We start from the raw sequence: 26,502 nt of genomic DNA, 5'->3' as shown, positions 1-26,502 counted from the left end.
TAATAACTATAAACTTCTTCATTCTCTTGGCAGGTTATTGCAGCCAAGAGCTTTACTGATTGTCTATGGTCCCAGCTGCACTACAACAAAATTATTTTTTAAATGGATATCTTTCACTCTGTTTCCTCAGAAGGCTAATATCATCACATTTTACAGCCAGATTACTGAAAGCTCTTGAAAGTATGTGAACTAAATAAATTACAATCATCCTTCCCAAAACAGACAAAACACATTTCTCACAGAGAGAGCCTTAGGTTCTTCTTTTATTCCAAAAAAATAAAATAAAATTCTCTGACTTGCAAAAATGAAAAGTAAAGTACAAAATAAAGGAAAATAAAGCTAAAATAATCTTGTCAGTATAATAAAGGTTTAATGTTCCTGACCAGCTTCAATAATATGCTACATTAGGAATAATGTAAATCCTAAGCACAGGCCCTCTCAAGTCTGTCTTTTGCTGCAAGAGCAATGCTGAAATTATTACCTTAGCTTTGGACATAGTAAATAATCCATTTCAGACATGAATTGCAGAGAATCATAAATCTTGGCTCGTGTGGTCATAATGTGCGTCTCCTCCGTCTCCTCCAACCAGAAAACAGAGGACTCTTGTGTTCCTTATTTGTACATTTGAATATATTTTCTTAGGTATTTTTAAGTTTCTTCTTCTTTGAGTCTAAGTTCAGCTCTTTCTGTGTTAATTAGTTTTCTCTCTCACTTTCCTAGCTTTCCCCAGATGCACCACTTTTCTTCTGATTAGTTTATCTTTTGTCACTGCTCACCCTCACCTCATGTATTTAAACTCTGGATTTGTATTATTCAGTGCTGGATTCTTCCATTTCAGGCATGTTTCTTATTTCATGCTCCCTGTCCTTGTTACCCAATGCAAAGACCTTAACGTATTTTACGTTTTTCAATTACATCTTCTAAAATGAATTTTTCTAGCTGATGTCCATCCTTTTCTCCTGCCAAAGAAAGCATGTCTAATTTCAGAACATCGAGTCCTTTCACATACAATATTGATTTAAAAAATATTCATTTTTAAAAGCATTTATAAAATGTATGTTGTCAGAAGGTGCAAATGCAGCAAAAGAGAGTTTTGAGAGGGTTTGTGGCTCTTGAACCTTCAGCCAAACGAAGCAGACCGATGTTCTGATGGAGATTTATTTCTCTCAAAATAGAGTTCTTACTCTCTTTTATTCAACTGGGATTGCAAAGACTCAAGAAAATACACATAAAATATGTTTTTATTTCATGAAATAATTATTTTTTTATGTATTTCTTTGGAAATAAATTTGATTTAAATCAAATTAAACTCAGGTCTTGGATTGATATGAATGTGGCTGACTGAACGCAATTAAATCTGAATTAGACCAGTATTACGTCAGGTGCACAGAGATGATTCTATGTTGTCATCTGATTTTAAATACATTTATCTGAGCTCAACTGAGCCAAAAAAAAATAATCTGATGCACCACTAAGCACCGAAATGATGTGAAGAGTTGTTTCTGTTTGGCCAGCAGGTGTCACTGTCAAATTTCTAAGCTTTGCAAAACAATAATTATGCAGCAGAGTTGCAGTTCTCGTTTTCAAATTAGAAGTTGCTTTAGTCACTCTTTATAATGCAGTGCAGGCTACATTAATTGACCCCTCTTATTTTCTGCCTGTCATGTGTAATCTTTACATATTTGACAAACATGCAAATAATTTATCCAAATAATTTCATTTTGGAGAGTTTTTGCTGCACACTTTCTACTTAAAGGAACGGAACTTTATGCCTGTGATGTCTACCATATGTTGTGCTTTGTGTTTGATTATATATGCGTATAAGAATGCACCAGAGGGGAGCGCTTTTATTTTCACAAGCCAGTGCAATGTTCTGTAAAACATATGCTTCCATACCACAAGTCTCTGTTGTAGTGAGCTGAAACACAGCCTCTTAGGCATTTGTTCCTGCTTGTGTGTGCGTGGGCATTTACTCTGTGAGTAACTGTACTTTAATGTGAGCCTGTACACATGTGTGGTTTCTTAACTGTGACTGGAAACAGGCGTGTTTGTGTGTCTGTTCCCTTGAAATAGCCCAGTAAACACTGAGGTCTTTGGATTCATTTAAAGGTTACATTTATTTACCCAGAAACATTCAGAAACAATCAAAGTGTTTTAAAAGTTTTTTTGTTTTGTTTTGTTTTTTTTTACCTCCAATCTATGGCAACTCTTTCAGGAAATTACTATTAAAATATTTCTGCTCAAGATTCCTAGAAAAAAAAGGTATTGAGTGAACACATTGCAGCGTTCTTTGTATCAGAATGAGCAACTCTGGGATCCATGGGAAAAAAGTAAAAAACAAAACCAGAATTTTTATTTTTTTTCACTTTAACATTTTGTAACATTTCACCCCTAAACTTGTCTCCTTTTTATTGTATTTTAATGCTACTTTTAATAACAGTCAAAGTTCAGACCTAACCCCCCATTTATCCTGAAAAACAGAAAACATAAGTTAGTGCAAAATGCAATTATGACAGTGTTCAGAAGGTTTTGCAATAATATATTGCATTCATTCTATATTTTATTTATAATTTAAGCTCAGTTTAGATCCCAACATTACGTTTGTTTCCAACTTGTGGTTAGCATGAAAATTTCATTTAACATATAGATTGAAAAGGCAGTTACATGTAACACTCAGTTAAATTTAAGTATATCCTAAAAGATTTACTTAAACAGCCATCAGTGAAGTGCATTTGGGCTGACAATACTACATGATGGCCAATTTAAACTTTTGACTTTGATCCAAACCATTATTTCCATTAGCATTAACATGGACAAATACTGACTATTGAAAATTTAAAAAATAAAATCAGTTGTGTCAGGAGCATCAGTGTCCATGTAGACTTCAACAGTTCTTGAATAAATTGTATTTTAATGTTAATTCCAATAAAAAAAGACATTTTATTTTTGCTTTTGTAGCTTTTGCAGATCCAAATATTCCTTTCAGATTGCTGGTACAAGACTTCCAAAACTCATTTAGAAATAAATTGCTGCAATCATCAATGACGCAATAACTTCATTGATATTTACATCAACGATGATTAGCTATTTTTCTTTTAATTTTACCTTAAAAGTCAAAATTATTACAGAATCATAGGCACTTTCATACCAAACAACTCTAAGGTCTCTCCAAGGACTTTACAAACGGAAAAACTTTGTCTCTTACTTCTTTGTTCTTTTTGTAAAACTGACCATAAAAGCACAATTATGAGCTTTCTCTGCCTCCTCTTGACCGACCTTTGTTTCCAACATCACCTGTCAGTAGCTCTCGCCGGCAGGATGCCTGTAGGTGGAGCTTCCCCTGTCAGCTTCCTTCAGTCACTGCACTGGCTGTTTTACCAGTTCCCTAATTTATCATGACTGAATAATGATCAGAGGAACAATGTGAATAGAGATATGAGGAGGGCAGTAGGAGGAGGACTATAGGGCGTTTACTCATTGAGGATATCCTGTACACTTCATTTATGGAACATGGAGAGCTGAGTGATTTCCTTAATTTCCTCTGACTTCAGGTTCATGTGTGTTTATCAGTGTGGGTGGGGTTAGGAGGCCAAAAGCTTTAAGGTGTGAGGACCTGAAGCTCAGGGCGGCTACAGAGTATCAACTCTAGCAAAAATTATCTCTGTGAAGTTGTCCTTGGTTTTATTTTCACTTTGGTTTTAGTATTTTCCCCATTCTGTGTTTCAGTTCAATTTACTACCACTTTTTTCTAATCTGGATTGAGCTGAAAAGTATTTTTTTTTAGTTAGCAGAACCTTCATAAGTGAAATGAGTTTAATTTCTTTTTTTATTATTATTATTTTATGTGAAGATTTTCTTTGCTTTTAATATCCCAGCATGCAGAGTGATTTTCCTCCCATCTGTCTGCAGATTTAATAAATGGTTATTTAAATCCCACCACATTCTCTTCAGGTTTCACTGCTGGCCTTGCAGAATCAGTTCCAGGCAAAGTGCTAACCCAAAAACCATATGAGCTTTACCATTACTATCCATAAGCCAAGAGAAGAAGAGTGTCTCTCCAATATTTGTGCTTCAATCTTTATATTACCCTTAATGTGAATGAAAAATTATTTATTGCAAAAATCTCGGGTTGCATTTTAAAAAAATTCTGGCATGTAAAACCCTTTAAAGGTTTAACATTTTGTTACAGCACAATTAAAATCATCTGTGTATTTTATTGGGATAGACCATTGCAAATTAATTGATCAAATAAAAATATTAGATGTGTTTCATGTATTTTATATTCAGATGCTTTTTTTACTCCGAAGCCTCCAAATAAAATATAGTGCAACTAATTACCTTCATAATTCACATAATTAGTCAATGCATCTAATTTTTTAATGTTTGGTAAAACATGGTGGAAGCATCATGCTGTGGGGAGACTTTTCTTCAGCAGGGATGGATAAGCTAGTCGGAGTTAATGGGAAGAAACAAAGGCTGGACTAATCTTGAAATCCAATTTTTTACTCATGCAGACATTTTTTGCTTAGATATCCTTATTAATTTATTACTAAAAATATAATTTTCTAAAAATATCTTTAAAAAAACACAAGTCTCACTCATTTACAAACTTTTCTACACCAACAGAGATTAGTAAATAAGTTGGGGTTAATTGCCTTGCAAAGACAGGGTCTTCTGGCAGGGGAGGATGTTTGATTTGAGCCAACATTTTGCAATTGGAAAATGACTACATTTCCCACTGAGCCACAGCTACGCTGTACTTGATACTGAGCTGCAATCTAAACAAACAACTGTGGCTGGAATGGTCATAAATTGTCATAAATTGCAGGACCCAAATGCATGAAGGACGCAGGGAGATGAAAATAAGAAAAACTAAAATCTTACAAAACACGAGAGACAAAGGGAAACTGTCCGGTGGCATACAGGATGTTAACAAGTAGATCTGACTGACTGGGACATATTTATGTAAGAAAGTTAATTGCAGAACAAGAAGCTGGTGGTTGATTATACACTTTGTGCAGCTGTGAGGGAAAACAAGTAATTGAAGTTGAACTAAGGAAATGGGAGAAATGGCTGTTAAAAGTGGGAAACATGTCAGTGTCTAAATACGCTGACATAGTGTCAGCGTATTTAGAGTGCGTGGGTTTAGGACGTATTCCTAAACCCACACACACCAGAATCACTACAGGAAGGGTTTAGATCAAAGCCTGTTCATGTGTTTTCAAATGTCCCAGTCAAAGTTCAGACCTAAACCCCCATTGAGAATCCATGGCAGGTCTAGGAAATTGCTGGTGATAAATTATCTGTTTTTATTCTAAGTGAACTCGAGTTATTCAGCAGAGAGTAATCGAACATTTCAGTGTCTTGGTGCAAACACCATCTTAAGTCATGTCTCCAAACAGATGTGAGCTGGTTTGAACTAACTTATTTCCTCCATTGGAATGTATTAATTTGTTTTGAAAATAATAGCCAATCTAATTTTAGATCTAACACTGAATCCTGGGTTGAATCATTCCCTCACTTATGTTCAACAGACCGTGCAAATACTGTAATTGCTCTAGTCAATAAGTTCCTGTTTTATTGGCCAGACTTCAAACAACAAATATCCCTCATCTTTTTTATCTTCTGCACTGTCAATAAGCAGTTTCAACAAGTCAATGTGGTGGCCACATGTGACCCCAGTGTCAGAGCATTCGTCGTATTGAATGTATTAAATTAATCTTCAACGGATTTCAAAAGGAAACTGAGAGGAGACTTTGCTTTGGACGGCTGAGGCACAGACACATGCTCAATAAAGGCGTATAATAACCCATTTATACCACACTGTCTTATTTCTTCTGTCTGGAAAACTCAAGATGAGATGAGGCTTCTTCTGTGGCTGTTGTCAAGACAACAGGCTCAAACAGAAGTCCACAACTCAGCCTGAAAAACCAGGAAGAAACCTTGGCCGAGTGTAGCTTCTGCAAATGAAAAGAAGCAAGAGGCGAAACAATGCCTAACTACTGTGTTTTCTGATGGAGGAAAAAAAAATAAAGCTCCATAATTCAGTTCTCCGCCTTCATATCTTATCAGTGTCAGCCTACTACATTCCTCCCCACCCCATAAACAAAAATATCTCTCTGTCTGCAGAATATAAATCATGCACATGGAAATTCCATCGAACGTATAGATAAGGGGCTGCGTGAGAGAGGATTACAACACTGCAACAGTGCCACCCAGTGGAAATAAAAGTGTCTGCAGAGGCTTGGGACAAAGTCACCCAGTAGGCCCAGAGTTCTCACTGACAGTCAAATAAAGTCAGAATGAAGCCAAGCCTCGATGAACAAACAGTCGACCTGGTTAATACTAAATCAAATACTAAATGGGAATTCCCTAAAAGCACACATGAACACACGTTATATCGTTTTCTCAAACCAGAAAGGACTCTAATGGTCTCTACAAACACCAGGAACCGTTTGCCTACGATTCGCCCTGATGCACACCATTAAGTTTCATTTAAACTCTACAGTAGCAAGCAGGGGCAGAAAGCTGAGAAATGTCTCACCAAAGTCTGACCTACACCCTAAACCTAAGAAAAGCAACACATGATTTGTGCTGCGAGTGACAAAAAATAGCAAATGCAGGTCTTCAGGTAAAGTCTGATGCTCTCTAACTCAGGAGTTTTGAGCTGATTTAAAATCTCACATGAGCGTCACTCCACTTCTACATAACTTAAAATAACTAAGGCTGGCCAGAAGTAATCTGACAAGTGAAGTCATCATCCCCCTCATCTAAGTGTCCAAGCTTGTGATTATGGAATAAATATTTCATTCTGTGTATCTATCTGTGGACTCCAGCTGTGCGTGTGTGGGGGGGGGTCATCTATGATTTCAAGGCTGACAATCAAAGCGCCACTTTAGCCCTGGGAGATTAGGACTTGTCATTTCGGGAAGTTAACTCTGACAGCACATCACATGAGGTTAGCTCACTGTATCACCCAGAAATATTCTGGGTGATTTTAAAGCTCTGCGATAGACTGGCGACCTGTCCAGGGTGTACCCCGCCTCTCGCCCGGAACGTAGCTGGAGATAGGCACCAGCAACCCTCCCGACCCCATTAGGGACAAGGGTGAACAGAAAATGGATGGATGGATGGATGGATTTTAAAGCTAGCCAACTGTAGCTACGGCTGCCCATTGAATCACACAGAGAGAGAGAAGGATGAACTGACACACATACACATGTCTCAGGACAGCTGCCTCACCACAAAATAAACAAAATATACAAAAAAAATCATAAAAAGGAAGGCATCTAGAGCTAAGCTTTCATATGTCTGAGAAGTTGCCTCCTCTGCTGTAAAAGAGCAAAAGAAGTATAGAAAGAGTAAAAACTTACCAGCTATTCTGTCTCGATCCATAACTCAACGGCTACCTCAGATAGCCACATGTAACCTCTCGCTTTTTCTCTCCTTCCTCCCCTCCCTCTTTTCTTTTTGCAAGAAGACTTCCCCTTTCTCCTGACTTAGTCATTCTGTCCCCGTCTTTCCACCCACCCTTCCTCTCTCCTTCTCCCCTTTCCTCCGTCTGTCTCTGTTGCTCTCCTGTCCTCCAACTTTTAATGTTTTCAGCCTGTCAGAATAAAACAAGTGAACAGATCAGACATCCGCCACCATCTGTGAATCGTATGGAGTCGCTATCTCATTTTTTTTAGTTCCTGCTATACCCAAGCTACTCTTCTTCTCCCCTTTTGCCTCTGCTGCCGTGCTGACAGTGAATTATTTTTTAAAAAAGCTATTTTGGTCAGAGAAGAAACAGACAGCACACTCCAGTGCTATGTTGTAATTGCTTTAATGACTTTATTAAAAGGATCCACAAACCCACATGAAAGCTACATTTCAAACACAGTGAAACTGCTGAAATGGACAAGAGAGAACTCTCTACACGCAGCGGATATAAGCACTTCAGTCTGAGAGTTTCATGCATCAAGTGCATCTCAAGAACACGTCTTCACACCGCTCTAATAATAGGATCACTCACTCTCAAGTGTGTTGATCTCGCGCACATATCTGTGAACTTCTCTCAGCTCAGTGCTTTAAGATTTGACTTAAGTGTATAACTAAATGATGGGAGAGCTTCTTAAACCTTTTACTCAAACACACACATCTTCAGTGCCTTGCAAAAGTATTCCTACTTTTTCACATTTTGTCAAGTTACAATGACACATTTCAATTTGTTTTATTGGAATTTTATCTGAAAGATCAGGGAAAAAAGTATACATGGTTATATTCAGAAAATCGGAATTGGAGTTTCAAATGACTAAAAATGCCAATTCCTCTCCTTTGTGTTCGTCTGTCACATAAAATATTGATAATGTATTCTGATATTTCTGCTTGGAACGTGTTAAGTTGTGGAAAACGTCAGAGTGTGAACACAAACACACATCCCATCAGACTCCCCACATGCTGCTCTTACAAGGTCAAGGACCATTTAGTGAGCTTCTTGACATGAAAGTCAAAGAGACAATGCCCAGACACAAACAGACACACACAGATGCACAAATCTTTCTGTCGGTCCAAGAAAAACAACTCACTGACTTCCTCTTCCTCTTTTTTGCAAAGAACAATCTCTCTCAACACCCTGACCTCAAGATTTACAATTAGCTACCAATTCACTTTGAGCAAAATAAACAGACTCACACAGTCACGGAATGGTACAGACCTCAAGATATTTATGGACATCAAAGAATCTAAGTGTTTCCCCTGTTAGAACACAAACAAGTTCTGCTGAAGCAGAACCTTTCTGTCCATATTCCGAGCATCACGATAAACAAACATAGTATGGCTGGCAGATCCTACTGCTGAAACCAAGACTGTAGCCCAGCCTTGGAGCCCTCTGTATAATGTCTTACTAGTGTATTGGTTGCACAGTTTTCTGGACATTGCAAACTTTTAATTATCCTATATTGCACACTACATTTCAACTCAAGTGGCTACAGGCAGAATATTATGGTATACCAAGGTTTTACAAAGTTATGCCTTCAAAGCCACAAGCATATTCCCTCATACGTCTCCTATATGGTTAAAAGTGATTTAAATAAAATGCCCGAGAAAGAGCTGAGGGAACCAGAAATTTCTCTGACTGTGTGTAGCAGCAGCACAGTCACTCCCCCACCAGAGGCTGCACACCATCAGCTGGCTGCAAAACAACTGCTGCTACCTCACTTACCAAGACTAATTTGGCCTTTTGGAAACCCTCAGAGATTAATGCAGTGTTAAATCAATAGGCACTACCGAGAGCTCTTATGTTTTTATCATGTAAAGCACTTTGATCCATCTTGTTGCTGAACTGTACTATACAAATAGACTTGACTTGACTATTAATTTAAGATTGTTTTAAAGCTATCAGCACCACATCTACTAGAAGGAAGCCCAATTAATACACCAACTGATGTGGATGTATTATTTTATAAAGGGCAGAATGGCAGAAAAAACAACATTTTACCCATCTATCCATTTTCTTACACCCTTATCCCAATAGGGTCAGGTCAGTTGCTGGTGCCTATCTCCAGCTGTCAACGGGCGAGAGGTGGGGTACACCCTGGACAGGTCGTCAGTCCATCACAGGCAATATTTTATATGCGAGTTTAATAAAGAACAATGTCCTTAACCAGACTGAAAGTACGAGCTGACTGGGTTTGAATAGTGGAGGGTGGGAAGAAAGGTGGAATGTAGTATGAAGACGTTCATTTACAAAATGTTTTCACCATGTGTTCTGCAACGGATATTAGAATGTCAGTGTTGTACGACTATATCTTGCAGAAGTAATTAAACAGAACTATCAACAGGTAGATAAACACCTGCCCTGCCGCACTGTGAAGTTGTGGTTTCCTTTGACGCCTTCAACAAATCCTAGTAAACTAATTTTAACAGATACATCTCAATGTCTGATTTACGTTTTACAAAGTTGATCAAGGTGTTAAATAATATTTAATTGCTAATATATGAGTTTATTTTACAAAGCTGAGTCACCTTAACATGCACAAGTCTAGAGTTAAAATAACAAATCTTAAATCTTCTGTCCCTGGATTAAAAAACTTGAAAAGCTGAAAAGAGCACAGGAGAGGAAATCTGGATAGTATTATCCTGTTGGCAAAAGCAGGTTGTGTAAAGTATTAACAACAGGGGAGCACAGGATATTTTGCAAAAACATAAATGGAAGTACTAAAATCCAACTAATACACTTTAATTCATTTTCACTTTATTTATATAATATTGATTCACAAGGAATGTCTTTAGGAACTTAAAAGAATATACAACTTTAAGTAGAAAACTATTTAGTGAATTCAATCCGGTCATACAGACACAGTTACTTACATTCACATTTAATCCTAGTTGTAAAACTCTGCAGTTCAGTTCCATTTAATACAGCAGGATTTCTTTTGAAGGAAAACCAAATGATTGCATGGAGTTACTCACTGCAACAACTCATTCTTCATGTCTTTCATTTTGTCCACTGTGCATTTAGCAACAGTGAACAATCACAATGGCATTCTCTAAATTTTTTTAGTGTCTGGTTATGCTGACAAGATTCAAGTTCAATTTATTTTAAAGCATTTTACATATCTTCAGCAGAGGTGACAAGAAGTGTGGAGAAAGCACATCTATGCACGTTATGCAGCACAGATAACATTATCTCATAGATAATGAGAGTTTTAGTAAACACCAGATCATTTTTATAATTAAACCATGGAATTAGCAATACTTTCAATTAACAAAACTGTGGCAGTAAATAAAAAATTTTAAAATGAGACTAAGCACCCTGACAATCTTTGCATGTGCAGTTTTACAGTTACGCATAACTTATTTGGAGTTAGTCTCATTGGAAAAAATCGGTTCTCATCATCTCCATTTATGTCATCATTTGTTCTGTGATGTATATTTATGCATTCTTAGAATAGCTATGAAAGAAGCTACAGCAGTTTTCTATAAATTACCTTAAGCTAAATTTAGTCTGTAATGTTGCTATGCTTATAACCAAACAACAGAATAAAAAGCATTTTGCTGCTGAGTACATCGTAGGAAAGCAGGAGGTTTACAGGGTGACGTGTCTGCACTTTTAAAAATAGACACGTCTCTTTTGGCCACTGGCTTTTTCTGCTCTGTGATAATTTTCCAGACATATAAGGCAGCAGCTAATCACTGAGTTTAAAAGAACAAACATGAAGCACACAGCATCAGTGCATGTATTAGATGACTCAGTCTCATTTGCATGGCACACAGGAAGACACAGGTTCTTAGCACTACTTGCACTAGATAGCACTAGACAGTTCAATTGTACATATAAAACATATATTGTTTCATGTGTTTTTGTGCATAAAAAGAACTGCTGATTCATTCATTAATCCATTCTCTTCATAACTAATTTCATACAAACTAGTATAGTGGTACCTGCTTAACGCAGGTCATAGTAGCACAATAATACATAATACATAATACGTAGTAGCACAATATCAAAAAGTCTATTGATTTGAAGAAATAAACATCTACTTGGTTTAAAAATTCTAACAATTCCTTATTACTGCTAATGATAAAAATGATTTTATTTAAAAATTTTAGGATTATGTAGATTATACAGTTCATGTAGTATACAACAAGACTTGAGGCTGATTTCTCATTTGCATTTCTTTTTTTTTTCTTAAATTCAGTTTTCTCAAAAAATTTGAAATCCAGCATCCAGAGATTTGCTCTTGCGACTTCCTGCTGGGTGGTCAGTGATGTTTCTGTTAGAAGCAGACGTGACATTTGCAAGTGTGTGAAGGTGGAGTAACTATAATCAATGGTTTTATTAATTTATGTTGGATACAAATGATTTGGAGTTGATATTTTAAAATTTGCCAATTTCAGTGTATTCAAAAATAAATCGATTCTTTAAAGGTTCTCATTAGCATAAAAATTGGAGCAAATTAAAATAAAAATGAGCTTCTCTGAAAGTAACTTTCCAATGCAAACGCCACAAATAACATAATACTCTTTTTAGATTGGAGATTCTAATTCACTAGAAATCTGCTTTTCTTTCGCTCCACCTCAGCTGCAGTCTTCATGACGACTAATCTGGATTTATACGAATTAAAGATGCCAAGAGAGTTACCACAAGTAAAATATTATCTTTCAAAAACCTTTTAAAATAACCTTGTTTTGAAATCCTGCAGCCTCCCCAGAAGTTATAAGGCTGTGGCTCTAATAAGAAAACTGGTTACATCCTGTGGTTTTATGTCATCTGAATCAGAAAATGTTTTTTTTTCCAACACCTTTAATCACTGTAACCTACAACCTACTGCTCAGTTACAGCTGAGCCTTAGAAAAACTCCCACACACAATACAATGGCACAGAGAGGTACAGTAGATACATGCAGCAAAGATAGACATATCCAAGCTGATTCCACTAATATCAGAGTTCATCCTACACACACACTCAGCCTCCTATTTACCCTACCTTAGATCCACTAATACCAAACACAGTCCATGTTTCCACGCGATGAGGCAGATGCTCATAAGACTCAGACGGACACGTGTCCTTGTTCACTCATGCGAAACAAACTCGACCCCCATGCTGAGCCAGAATGGAGAAAAAAAAGTCTCCCACATTGACCAGGAGGAGATGGTGTGCCTTGGGGTGAGCATTAATGTAAGCTGTCACTTCAGAGCATGACCTGTGGCAGAGCACGTGACACACACTAGCTAAATTTAGTTGCATAATGGTTGGACAAAGGACTCACCAGCATGCCAGCCAACGCTAAAGAGTTGCCTGCAGGGGAGCGCTGCACAATGATGGAGAATGAGCAGTGTGAGGAAGGATAAGAGACAAAATGAGAATAGCAGGAATGCATGGTGGAGAGGCAGAAAGAGATGCATGAAGGGTAAGACCAAAGGATAAGGTGATGGCTTGAAGCATCCATGTCAACAGAGGTGAAAATATGCCTAGTGGCCTAATGTCGAAGAAAACTTTGAAACATCAATTAAGAGCCATTCTACAGGATTGTCCATTGATTTAGTTGTGACTTTTGTGTGCAGCTACATTTAAAATAAAAAAAAAGAAGAAAGAACTCATAGTTAAAATTTTTTTTTTTCTTTTTATCGCCCCGCAAGGGGTCTTTTTGTGGGCTCTAGAGTCCCTTTTTCAAAGTAGGCTGACAGGAAAGGGGGGAAGACATGCGGTAAACGTCGTCGGGTCCGGAGTCGAACCCGCGACAGCCGCGTCGAGGCTACGTTTGCTTGAATGTGGGTCGCGCTAACCCCTCCGCCCCCACGGCATGCCCCTCATAGTTAAATTTTATTGAAATATTCCTGCTGGTGACTTTATGAAAGGCACCTGCAACTATTTCTCAAGCGGGTTTGAGGATAGCTCTAAGTTTTGACACAAGCAATTATCAAAAGACAGACATTCACACTGCGCTGCAAACACTCACTTGATCTATGTATATATCTATATAAATACTACTCACCAGCATTCCTAACTAAGCACATACAGATGCAGAGTTTCCCTTAAGTCTTTCATCCAAACATAGCAGCAGATATTTAAAAATCCTTTCTGCACACATAAGACAGTAGGAGGGGACAACAGGGTGATGTGCTGCAGCAAACCACAGAAAGATGACTTCACCAGAGAGACACGCAGCTCTCATCTTCCTCTGCGTTCCTCGCAATCACACAGAGGATGAGAGGAAGATGCTGTCCGTAACACGGGAGTCTCTTCCTACAGCTGCAGCACTCAGCACACACAACCTGAGGCATGTACAGAGAAAACGCAGCTCATCCATCATTGAAAGGCACGTTTAAAAGTGGACCACACACACTAATGCTAACACTCCCTTCTCCCTTTGTGTGCGTGTTGTGTGTCAACGGTGTATGAAGATGCAATGATTTTGTAAAATCCGGTATCAATTTTCTAGACAGCAAAAAAATTTTAAAAACAATTTGAGCACAAACAACCCTGAAAATTTTACATTTAATTTTAATCTTTTACTCTTTTCTTATCAATTTCTTATCCGGTATTCCAAGGAAAGTAGGATCATTCTAATCCTTGCAGACTGAAAGATTTATGGATTTAAAGATGAAGGGTAACAGTGAAAGTTTTCACTTCAGTAATATGTTTTTGAATTGTTTAACAGCTCAAGGATCCAGTTGGGAAAGGGTTAATATAAGTTCAAGCCAAAGAACTTCGGCATTACCTCCTGCTTTTACAACTCTTACATCTCAACTTCCTTGAGACCAGAACTTTCATAAAGTACAGTCACTTTAACTGCGTGTAATAATGAAGCTTTACTGCCCAACCAAGAAAGATTTAATTTATGCAAAGCTCAGAGCATGAACATGTGAAACTATTTTTGGAACAATCCTTCATTTCATCTTCAGTACACGTTTTTCTGTTCCTGAAAATTGCAGATAGAAGAACTTTTCTGCACTTTATTTCTGTGAGAATCTCTCTGCAATCAATCACTCCCTTTTGTGCTGGTAAAAAAAAACAAAAAAAAACACAGGCCCTGGTGTGACCCACTAACACCTGCCAGGCGCTTTTAATGAGAATAATAACAGATGGAAATCTTTGACATTTTCAAGCATTTTTCCATGACATAGAGGGGGAGAATTGATTTCTGCTCTGCTTGCCTGTCAGAAACCAGGCAAGGTGAAAGTGACATTTCTGCTCAGACAGGAAGTGGGAGAAGCTTGTGCAACTGCCTGCTGTTACAACTGGAAAAGAACATTGGATGATCATAGAAATCTGATCAAGTTAGAGATCTTTCACACAAGATGTCTGTGAATCAAATTATCGCCAAGTAGCTATTTGAGCTCTATAAAGTTAAAAACTGTAAAGCTGTACAGCTCCATTGTAAAACACATTTTAAAAACACAATTAGCTTAACCAGAGCGCTGCAAAGCACTAACTAAGTTCCAAAAGACAAATTATAAAATAGAAGGAAAAACAATAAAAATCAGGAATAAAACATACTTCAAAGACTGGAATAAGTACAATAAAAAACAAAAACAAACCAACTCACACTATCAAGAGCCACAGGCAGGCGTTAAACCACACTGTTTATCCAGGATTACAGATATTAACGGTTAAGATTTTATCAGTGGAAAGAGTTTTTTGTAATATTCATTTGACCTTTTAGGCTGTTTATAGAGCTTTGAACTTTCAGCCCAAGATGTTCAAGCAACTATAGGAGAAAGAAAACAGGCAGTGACACAGCAAATCAACATCTTAAACGTGTGTTCATCTTGTTTTATTTGTTTTTTCCTAAGGAGTTACAACCTATCAACCTCCAAAACAAACATGCTACATTATTGTCAGACCACATTAAGTGGTAAAAGTGGAGTAATTCTGTCTTCTCCCTGTGTTGCAAGAAACAAAAATAAAGGACGATAATGGAGAAGTTCTTAAACGAGAGTAGTTAAACCACAATGGCCTCCAAATTATAACTTTGCAATTTATAGGTCACAAACTATGCTTTATGTGAATAGGTCATGGTAGACCATTCAAACCAGTATTTTTGACTGTAAAAAAACAATCTGGGGCTGTAGTCTTTACAAAAGAAGATATAAATGTTCTACGAGTTCCTATTTATGCCTCAATTGGATTACAAACCATTCAAGACGAACTGGCCATCTGGCATACTAGACATTTTTCCCGATGGGCAGACACACTGTTTGGGTCCCAACATTTTGTTTCTTTGTACAAATTGGTCTGACTGGCCAATGAAAGCAGTAGATCAGCGGCCTAATTGACACAGAGTTGGGTCAGTTACATTGTTAGACACCAACTCTTTAAGCTTTGGTCCTGCCTGCAAGATGGATTTTGTAAAACAAAGAAAGTCAACACAAGACTGTTTTCTAACCACCGTCTCTGGGTTATTTTCTTCGCTGACAGAAAATAACCTGTCAGCGTGACACCACCTGTTCTCATCTTCACTACTGACTTCTGTTAGCGTCGGTGGTTACGGTTAGCTGTGACAGATGTTGCTGAGCTAAAAGATCCCGCTTAACTGCCCTCGTCAATAACGTTCTCTCAGCGTAGCAACAAAGTATTAGCAGAACGATGAGGAACTTTATAAGAGACACAGTGTCTGTGGTGGATTTAGAAGAGGATCTGTTAGAGGATAAAGGATTTATTTAGGAAAAAGTAACAATGTGACAAAGTGAACTAGCTAGGCTGAGACTTGCTATGCTAAGCTATGAATGCTACAAACTATACCTTTGATTAAGTTCAAAGCCTTATCTCAAAAGGTTGAATGGCAGGACAGATACACTAACAGACCAAAAAATAAAAAGTAAACCTACAATTAAAGAATTACCTATGTAAAGGCTCACAAAATGATCAGAAATTCTAGTGTATACTAGATGTCTCAATGACAATGATAGTTTAAGTTAAAACTTCAGACAGAAGTTTTTACAAAATGATCGATACATGTTCAAACAAAATCTGTTCACAATTCAAAAAACAAATCGTGGGGATTCAGAAGGATTGGCAGCACGTGACACAGTGCTTACACAGTGCTCGTGCGCAGGGAACAACGTGCTTTTCCAGCTTACAAAAAAACCTCATTCATTCAAGCAATAACTCACACAGGCTCCTCTCTTATTTAAATCCCATTCTCGGGTCATTTAGGCTGTCAGAGGCAGTAAAAGTGCTGGTAGTGCAGTCTGTGTGTCTGTCTTTTCCTGCCTCACTGTGGTAACACTGCTGGCTATTTCTTTCTCAGCATAAGGTAACCATTAGAAGTGAAAGAGGATTGGCAGCAACCTCAATAAAATGGGATATCCTAAAAAGGTTTTAGATGTCTTTCAGGAAATAAGAGGTTTCTTGTTGCAGCTGATAAATAGGTGGATTCTGTGGATATTGCATAAGAAATTCATCATGCAGAGTTACTGTTCAGAATTATTTTAGCAGCCCTGAAAGCACTAATGGGAATGGCCTCTAATATTGTCTACACAGAGATATGCAAGATGTGTTGAGCAATAATGAGGTTTGTGTTATACGCCTAATGATCTCTACAAATTATGTACCAATAAGAGTTTTGTGTCCAGTTTCGGATCTCCAATTTTTGAACAGCGATGACAATAATTTAGCCCATTACAATTTATTTTTAAGAACTACAATTGAGGAATGTTAATAGCGGTGATCAATACATATATTGCACTGGCAACATCCATTCATGTGAGAGAGTAGTTTCTGTGAAAAGGGTTTTAATAATTTAAAGCAAGGACGAAATCTTTGAGAAGTTCACATTATAATCTGTCTTCAGTGTCTTATATTAGCAATTGGCATAGTTAGCATTAAAAACCGTAATCATCCTCCTTGTGTAATCAATGGAGAATGTTGATTTTTTTTTTTTGTACCTTAAAAGGCTGTTTCATTACCTTATTCCAGAGGTTGAAGGCTTCAAATAATAAAACAGAGCAAATGTGTTGCAATATGTACAGCATTTTTAGTCCCTGCTGTATAAGAAAATCAATGTGCTGAAATAACAGAGTTTAGTGACAGATATGAGTCAGGTTGTTGCTCTTTAAAAATTGTGTGGTAAAGAGTTTTTAAAATTGTACATGAGAATGCTGCAGTTTTATTTGCTAGTATCACTAAACCAGTTATGAAATGGAGGTTCATCTACAGGTTTAAGCTACTTATGCTTTCATGTGTCTATTTTATGACATTTTATACTTCAGCTTCCACTGTATGCTAGAAAGGCAAAGTATTTTTTTTTTTCCTGCAACAGTTCAACCTGAAATTCAACCTGCCACAGTTCTTGATGTTTCAGCTCTAAACGGCAATCATCCAGTACTGCCTCACATCGTCAATAACTGTCTGGTTTGAGTCCTCCACCTCAAAGAACCGTGCCAAGCTGCAGTGGGTAGAGCGAACAGCAGAGTGGATTACTGGCTCCACTCTTGCTTCTACGCACTTACAGCTGCAGGGCCATGAAGGATTATGGCAAACTCATAATCATTGACTCTCACCGTGGGCATTACCCTTTAACTTTTTCCGTCCTCTGGAAGGCAAACTGAAAACAGTGACAAACAGTGGTCTATTGCAAATGTCTACACCGTGTTGTATTACATGGATGTTAACATTTTCTGGTAAAGTTGTTCAAAATATCTAAAAGCATCTAAAACTGCCTGTTAGGTTTTCACTGCTCTTAGAATTTCTCTAAGTTTCCTCACCACTACATTAAATCGTTTTACAACAAGTAAGGGAACTATTGCTGGAGGCAATTTCACAGAACCTCACTTCAGCAAATCTAAGCTATTCATTACTGATTTGTAGTGCTTTTACACTACAAATCAGAATCCCCCATTAACACATCATTTTGAGGACCAGGGGCGAAGTGGGTCCAGCGTCTTACCAAGGACGGGCCATGTGGAGGTTTAGAGTTATTTCCCTTCCTTCTGGTCTAAAGCCAAAGCCAACCCAAACTCAAACCAAAATCCTGCCCATCTAATTGAGGGGAAGCATTACAAAGCATAACGGTGTGATTACTATTGACAATGGCGACTTAAGGAGTGTTTAAACTGAAACAGAAAGCATTGGCCCTAGAAAAACCTGCAACTCAAAACTTGATCGTATAATGTAAAAATTAATGACAATATTATTAGATGAGCATTTAAATATTGAATTCTTCTACCAAAGCTAAATGTGAATTATAGCGCTAGAGTTCTACTACACAAGCAGTTTGAACACGAATTTGAACTTTTGACCAACAAGAGTGGCCACAATGAAGCTGAGTCTGCTCCTTTCACGCTCTGGTCTCCACCGCTCTCTCTTCTTCCCACTCCATCTCATTTATCCACAACTGCATGTATTCAGCTCATCTACAAAGTTGCTATTCATTACAAAAATAAATTTAATCTTATTTCTTAGTCGTCTCGCAAGTACCCACTGTTACTCCAATGGCACATACCACAAAAGAACTCCTCAGTCTCCTCACAATTCAGTGACAAAGCACTCTGTGCGGATCGGCTCCAGTCTTGTTTTATGCAGCAGTAAAACATTACTTGTTTTTAAATAAACTATTCCGTCTCGCATTACTAGAGAGATCTCTCTATTCCAGTGGAACTGCAAGACAAGTGACCTAATAAGCAGTCAGGAAAAGCACTCACCACTCAGGCCAAAGCTGTAATTTCCAGGACACTGATGCCAAACCACATGAAAATTTATTACATCTCTCTTTTGTCTACATTTCAGCAGTTTGAGTTTAATATATAAAAAAAAAGGAGAAATAAATTAGTTGTGTTTTTAATTTCTCTCACAAAAAGTGTGACATCCCACTACATGCACGCTCAGTATGAGGGATCGCAATGCAAGCGACTGTCCGCTGTCGCTACATGCTCATCCAGTATGAGAGACTACTGCACAGTCAGAAACAGGAGTGTGACTAAGATTTTTGTCATAATTTTTTCACAATTATAATTTTCAGCATTATTGTTTACATCCAGATTTACAGTATCTGGTTCTTCATGTCGCAAAATTATGATGCATGTCTCACTTCAGTGACGTAAAAGTCGGATAAAATGTGACATGACTGTTCAGACTGCAGATGCTTTGAAAACAAAATACATCACTGGTGGTTTTTGTGTATTTTCTGGGGTGAAACCACTGCAATGGGGCATTCAGGCTGCCATTTAAAAGTCAGATATGGGTTGCATTTGTCCGCTGTGTGAACATCGCCTAAGTGTTGAACCCTTTCATAAAAACGATATACACTGATGACTGAGGTCACTTTCAGAAGGATGAAGCTGCTTGGCACAGACATAAAATGGTTCAGCAACCATTTCAGGAGCACATCAGTCAAACATTTTGGACAAACTAATTCCATCCATGGTGGCCCACCTTGCAACTTATAAGACTTCTTGAACCAGCTCTGATTTTCTTGAAGCCAGACACAAATACCTCAAAGGTTTCATTTGCAGCAGCAACAAATAAAATTAGAACACAAACACTACTGCTTGTCCTACATCTGATATCAAGCTTGTATCGCAGTGGCGCTCTAGTTACAGTGACCTTATGCTTTTCAGATGACATCTGCTCCAACATCAGGTGTTTCCTAAATGAACATGAGGCCAAATCATTTACAGCTGACTTGCTGCTCATCACGATAAGCAGCAGTGACATGGCTCGAGTTCGCCCTTGTTGTTCACAGGGGGCTTTGTTAAGCATAACATCATCACCGTCATCAACGGCCGCCTCTATTTATAACCAAACTCTTACACAGTGGCAGATGATGTCATGCTCACATGCGTGGATGTGCATACACAAATGCACGGGGTATATGAGACAGCTCATCAGCGGGAGAGAGGTCTCCTTTGTTGGAGCGTGCATTATGGAGGTATGGGTCAGCGTTTCAGAGCCCTGAGCTACGCTTACTCAGATCGGAATCACAGCTGTGAGGACAGATAACCGGGAGACACGACCCCGAGAGACAGAACAGAAACCATATGTCGTTTCACCAGTAATGGGAGGGAACGCATTAGGCTATTAGCTTATCTCAGAGCAGAAAGTCAACTGGGAGAAAAACTTTAGCTGAGTAGTTGGGTTCTAATGCAGCCCTGGGGGGCCAACAGAGTCAGCTTTTCTTCTTAGCACCTAAGACTGATAAAAGAGGTTTCAAACTTAAGCTCGAGGTCTTTGGGGAGATAAGGGTCATAATATGCAGCGAGCCGGGCCGCTCTGCACTGAGGTGATGAAAAAAATAGACAATGAACGACAGTTTCTCTACCACAGGGGCTTGTAGAGAATGAACTGGCAGACCGGGCCAGAGTGTGACTCAGACATAAGGGAATCCAGCTTAGCTATCACTGAAGAGGCATTGTTAAGCAGAAATAAAGAGCAGTATTGACTCCCCTCATCTGCTCGTTCTCTTGAGGACGCGATGGTGAGATTTAGTGGGAGGATGAATGATGAGCCTCGGACTACAGTTATAAGGTTTGATGCATTTATACAAAGTTTTTGATACTGTACCAAGACATTCTTCAAAGTAAGTTGGAATATATTGGTCATCATAGCATTTAATGTCAAATGACTCAGAAACAAATCTTTCAAACAGAATGTTACTAACAATATTTTATTTTGCTGTGCAAATAGAGTGACATCAGATTTAAAATATTAGGTTTTCTGCTGTGGGACAAACAGGAGAAAGACTCTTTCAGTCTTTTGCAGCTTTTAATTTGTCCCCAATGGATGATGATGCCGTCACCATGTGTCACTAGCCGGATTTGTACTGACCATTTAGCTGTGCAATTTGACTTCTAAAAAATACATTTGCTTAATGTAAAAATGGCAATTTACAAAAAAAATGGTTAAAACAGGACTGTAGGATGTATTCTGGCTGTATCAAAATCGGTTTATTTCGCAAAACTGTAATGCAAATAATGTTTTTTTCGCACCACGAGTCTCACAATCAACAACCGGATGTTGCCACTGGCTCAAACCACAAAGAAGACAACAGGAAGTAGGTGGAGGATCACGGTGTGGCTTTTTTTTTTTCCGATGACTTATCGCGTGAACACTCATGTATGATTTTAATTGGTTTCTTAATTGACACCACAATTGTGAAATTGTGTTTTTTCGACATTAGCGGAATAGTGACAAAGTTTTGCACACATTTGTAATGCAAATGCAGCTACTGTGAGGCTGGGCTGTTGTATAGTGACAGTTTTCTGAAATACATAAAGTGAATAAATGACACACTTGTATGCTCTATTTACTTTTGAAGAAGGCTATTATTTATTTAAGGGAATAAGGGAAATAGGGATCAGAATACAAATACATGCTAGATTTTTAAGATTTTATTGGGAAAGCAAATTTAAACACTGCTTCTAGTTGGTAACAATAACGTTCAAGGGGTATAAACACTTTTGGAAGACACTCTATAACATATAGTGTGCAGCTTCACATGAAATCCTGCAGGCTCAGTCGTGGCCGTTATTCTTTCACCGCTCTAAAATGTTTAGTCCAAACTAAAGTAAGAAATTAGGGTCTTAAAAAAGGCAATGCTAAATTGAGACAAAATAAATTTAAACTCAGACTAATAAGAACAAACAGCACCAGAGAAGCCTGTTCCAGCTGAGGACAAGCCTGCTTTAGAAAAAACGAAAAGCCAAACAAGAAAATATATAGCGCAGCTCACCGAAATCTTTCATGCGTAGGAAGAAAAGAGGGACTAAAGGCAGGAAAGTAAGAGTGCATTTACTCCCCTGGGTCTGCCTGCTCATGCTCTTTACTCGAGGGTTACATTACATGAAACTGCACAAGAACATGGAAGCATCCAGTTCATTAACTCCAACAGACTTCAGGTCTCTGTGGACTTTGCTGCATAAAAACAGCAAATAATTGTTAGAGGTAAAAGGTAAAAATAAGACTTCTTCCATGTTCAGATGGTCCTGGTAGTTTCTGGTCAGATATGTGACATTTCAAACAGAGATTAACCATATTTTCAGGATACTACTGAAACAACGCATTGTCTCATTGCCAGTTTTAGGTGAGTTACGCAAACCTTTACTGTTTGGTGAATGAATTAAATTGACTGTTTTCTTTAGTTTATCTACTTTTCTTTTTGCAAATTCGTAGCTGATTTACTGTTATTCCAAATTCAGTCCAACTTTTTACATCTGTAAACTCCACACTGATCAAATCTTTTTCTCGGGGTAAGCCAGTTCAATCATTAAACAAAAAATAAAATAACAAAAAACCACTTCAAATTGAGTTCTTTCTCAGTTCAGCCATGAAATTCACCAGCTTGACCAATAATGTGACACCTTGAGGTCATAAAGCCTCCTGGACAATGTTTCTCAACTGCAATCTGTGAAAGGCAGCATGTGGTTGCCAGGTCTTATGCTTTCTCCCCCACAAAGAATAGATCAAAAAGCAGAGTGGCCTCTCAGTTCAAACATTTGCTTTATCCAGTGAGGCAAGATACCCATCCTGCTGGAAACGTGTGTAGATGTGGGCAGTTTTCTGGGGGAAAATTCTTGCCAAACATCAAGACAGAAAACCGCTCTCATCATGCATCAGATGTGATGCGGCAGTCAGACCACCCACATGGCTAACAACTCAAGAGTGAGGAAAAAAATCTCAGACTCTGTGAGAGTGTTTGTACGGTGATGCTTTGTCATGGCAGGTGTTGCAGTGAAACTCTCCAGAGACAGAAACTGGAAGTTGGTGATAACACACCGTAACGAGGCCAGCATGCCACCTTTGATGACCGCTACCAAACTTATTTTCCCAATGTGGGAAAATATCCAAGCTCTAACTTTAGGGAAATGCTTTGAGAAATATGAAATTGCAACAACATACACAACTCTCACTTACAGACGTGCAGGTACTCACCAGAACTACTTGCTTTAGGACAATGGACATCGTTTATGTTAATTTGAACTTACCTCATTTGAAAATTAAAATTTGTCTTTTGTTCTTATCTTGTTGGTTGCTTTATTATTAGCGGTGGAAGGGTTTTAATACTGGAAATGTGTCTCTTTATCCAGGGCAGCATGGCCATAATGTCTCCATTCGACAACAAAAAAAAGGTTGTGAGATTTTATTTTCTCTTAATATTTACAAATATACCAAAAAATAAATGTTTGTGTGTTTTCAAATGACCTCTGTTGGGGGTTAGAACTCCTGCTTTATGTGAAATAAATCCAAAGGTTGACATGAGAAGACAGTTTTTGGGGGCATAATCTTGACTACATGCTCAAGCCTATTTTAGCTTACTGCTAGGATCATTCTGCAGAATTAGAAAGCCTAAGTGCAACATTTTGTTTGTGTGACCCACATTTATGTGTTTGCATGTCCCCAGAACCAGAAATAGAGCTGTCACTGCTGCTGTGTGAAAAGGTCTTTTGAGCCTGCAAGGATTTATTCTCACATCATGTGAATATTTTTGTGCTTTCCAAACGTACACATACACTGTGCATTTATTTTATTTGATTTATTCTGTCCGATTCCTGGCCTGTTGAAGAGGTCCAGCACTGTTATAACACTTAAAAAAAACTAAATTAGATTCAGTTTCCTTATATTTCTTCTCTGTGGCTGAACCCTGTCTGCCTGGTGAAATTACGTCACAATGAACAGTTTTATTTCCAAAGCCATAAGAATGAGGCTAACTCAAAAGTAAAGAAAGGTGAGACGATAGTCTAAGTTAGCATTTATTTTAGATGGATTTGTTTGTTAAATAAATCGAATAAGAAACAATTAAGGTTTGGTCATTTTTCTCTCATTGTGATTTTTTTTGTTTGTCAAAAAGTGGAGCAGCAAAGAGGTAACTTGACCCACAGTTTCGACGTAAGGAGCCGCAGCTTCACTTCCCCCCTTTGATCCCTAATATTCACAGTAGTGTGTAAAAGCTTTTAAAGCTCAGACGTTTCACCTGGTTGCTTTAATAAATCCCATGCACTCATCTGGCTGTCACAAAAACATAAGAGGAGCATATTTTCTAATTAAGACTTGAAACTTTGCTACTACAGCATTTCTGGGGACCAACTGATGCCACTTTTACAAGGGTCTGATCTGGTTATTTTTAAAGGAATCACACACAGAGAAGCATCCCTTGATTTATGGAAAATTGGCAACAAGAAAGTCAATGGAGGAAAAAAAAGCCATAAGAAGTCCCATTTTCAACTTGTCAAAAGGCGTCCTTATGCGAGTTCAAGACTCTGCTCTGGTTTAATCAAACAGAATTAAGTTTCGGGTTCCCACTGTGAAACATGGTGGCGGTAGCATCGTGCAGTGGGTGCTTTTCTACGGCAGGGAAGCTGGTCCAAGCTGATGGGGCAAAATACAGGGCAAGGCTTGAGACTGGTTCACCTTCCATCCAGACAATGACCCTGAATGTACAGGAATGGATTAAATCAAAGTATATTTATATGTTAGAATACTCCAGAATTAAATCCAATTAGTAAACTGCAGCTGCTCATCTAATCTGACTGAGTTTGACCTATTTTGAAAAGAAGAATCTGCAAGACATCTTGAGATGTGCAAATTGCAAAGCGTATAGTGCAGTGCAGTGAAAATGTGATTCTACAAAGCTCTGATACAGGAAGGCTCAACACAAATGCATACCGATTTTTATTTTAGATTTTTTGTCTCTGAAAAATGAAAACCATGAATCCTTCCTACACACTACAACATATGGACGCCTGTGGTTGTAATGTGTCAAAATGAGGAAATCTTTATGGCTCATGAATGCTTTTGCAAGGCACTTCCAACTCCTGAACTCTAACAATGCTGCTTGAATAATATCCATGTAACCTGATATTATGAGAAATCAGACATTTAAAAAGTGAAGCCAAACGGACACACAGGCACGCATCATGACTCAAGACAGAGAGCGCAGCCCGAAGGAGTCGATGCGTTCAAACAGAAGGTCAGGAAGAAAAGGATAGAAGTTGATGATGATGATGATGACACTCAGGATGGCACATAAGACCGCAGAAGCCAAGAGACCCAGAAGGGGTTTCCTGAGGGTCATACACTCATCTGCAAAACAAATTAGCCCAAAACAACAGAGGTTATGACGTCTAAAAGAATGTGACAAGTTGGAACCAAGAAACAGAACAGCTCAAGAGAAGAAAAAAATAAAGGTTAAGAGCGTAATTAGCAGTAATTTGCACATACATTGCATATTATGAGTTTTCATAGACATCTCCTATGTGATGTACATTATTTTACTTATATTTCTATATTTAATTTTATTTAAAACACATGTAAATTGGAGTATTATTTACAATGCATTTTATCCAATCTTATATCAGATCTGCTGTATTATCAGAAGATTAAAAGCAAATTGAGTCATAATCATTCCTGTACCAATATACATCAATTAACAATCAACATAAATACATGAAGGCACATAATGAATGACTTTCTGCTATATGTTATCACTAAGCAAGATGAAACGTTTCTGATCATATTTGTACCTGAATTGGCGGTCTTCTTCATGTTTCCGGTGAGTTAACTTCTCGTAGTCGTCTGAAAAAGCGGCGTCTTTGTCTCCAGAGGAAAACTTTGGACTGTCCCTTTCCTCCGGTTCCTTCAACCCAAAAGCCAGCAGGACTTCACTGTTATACTTCTCTGTTGTGGCTCAGCTGATCCGAGTGCGTAATGACGTCCTTCGACTGCAGGCTAAAGCAGATGTAAATATGATGCGTACTTCAGAGTGAAGCTGACCGTTTTGGGACCGCGATGAAAGGAAATCAGAGCGCATGACGGGGAGAGGCAGAGGGAGGCAGAGCGCAGCTGACGCGCTTTTACGCACGGATCGCAGTCGGACACAGCTCTGGTGCGGAGCTGCTGAAAAATGCTTCCATGGTGACTCCTGTACATACATGCTGAATTATAACTAAACGCTAAATGTGCGTGTCGCATTTACCGTTTTATGTTTACCAGTAAAATAAATCCATCTTTCATTCCGGCTGCACTCTGAACATATTATAAAATCAAACTTTTTTTCATATATCAGTTTTGTGGAGGCTTATTTC

The 26,502-nt window shown here is 38.2% G+C and overlaps 1 protein-coding gene across 2 annotated transcripts in view; it reads right to left on the bottom strand.

Annotated features, from left to right (window-relative positions):
• The window catches only part of septin9b (septin 9b), an 82,183-nt gene extending 56,135 nt beyond the window's left edge, over nucleotides 1-26,048 (bottom strand). The window contains exon 1 of one of the 2 annotated variants that reach the window (XM_028017844.1): nucleotides 25,942-26,048. In XM_028017844.1, the coding sequence (XP_027873645.1) occupies nucleotides 25,942-25,963 (22 nt within the window). In that variant the 5' untranslated portion in view covers nucleotides 25,964-26,048. Of the gene's footprint in view, nucleotides 1-7,373; nucleotides 7,496-25,941 lie in introns of those variants that run through there. The other variant, XM_028017843.1, reaches the window with a different exon arrangement.
• Between the last annotated feature and the right edge of the window lie 454 nt (nucleotides 26,049-26,502).

This window comes from Xiphophorus couchianus, chromosome 5, assembly GCF_001444195.1.
Source record: "Xiphophorus couchianus chromosome 5, X_couchianus-1.0, whole genome shotgun sequence".
NCBI classification, from domain to species: Eukaryota; Metazoa; Chordata; class Actinopteri; order Cyprinodontiformes; family Poeciliidae; genus Xiphophorus; species Xiphophorus couchianus.
The sequence above is the reverse complement of the archived record's forward strand: the minus strand, read 5'-3'. Positions and strand labels throughout refer to the sequence as shown.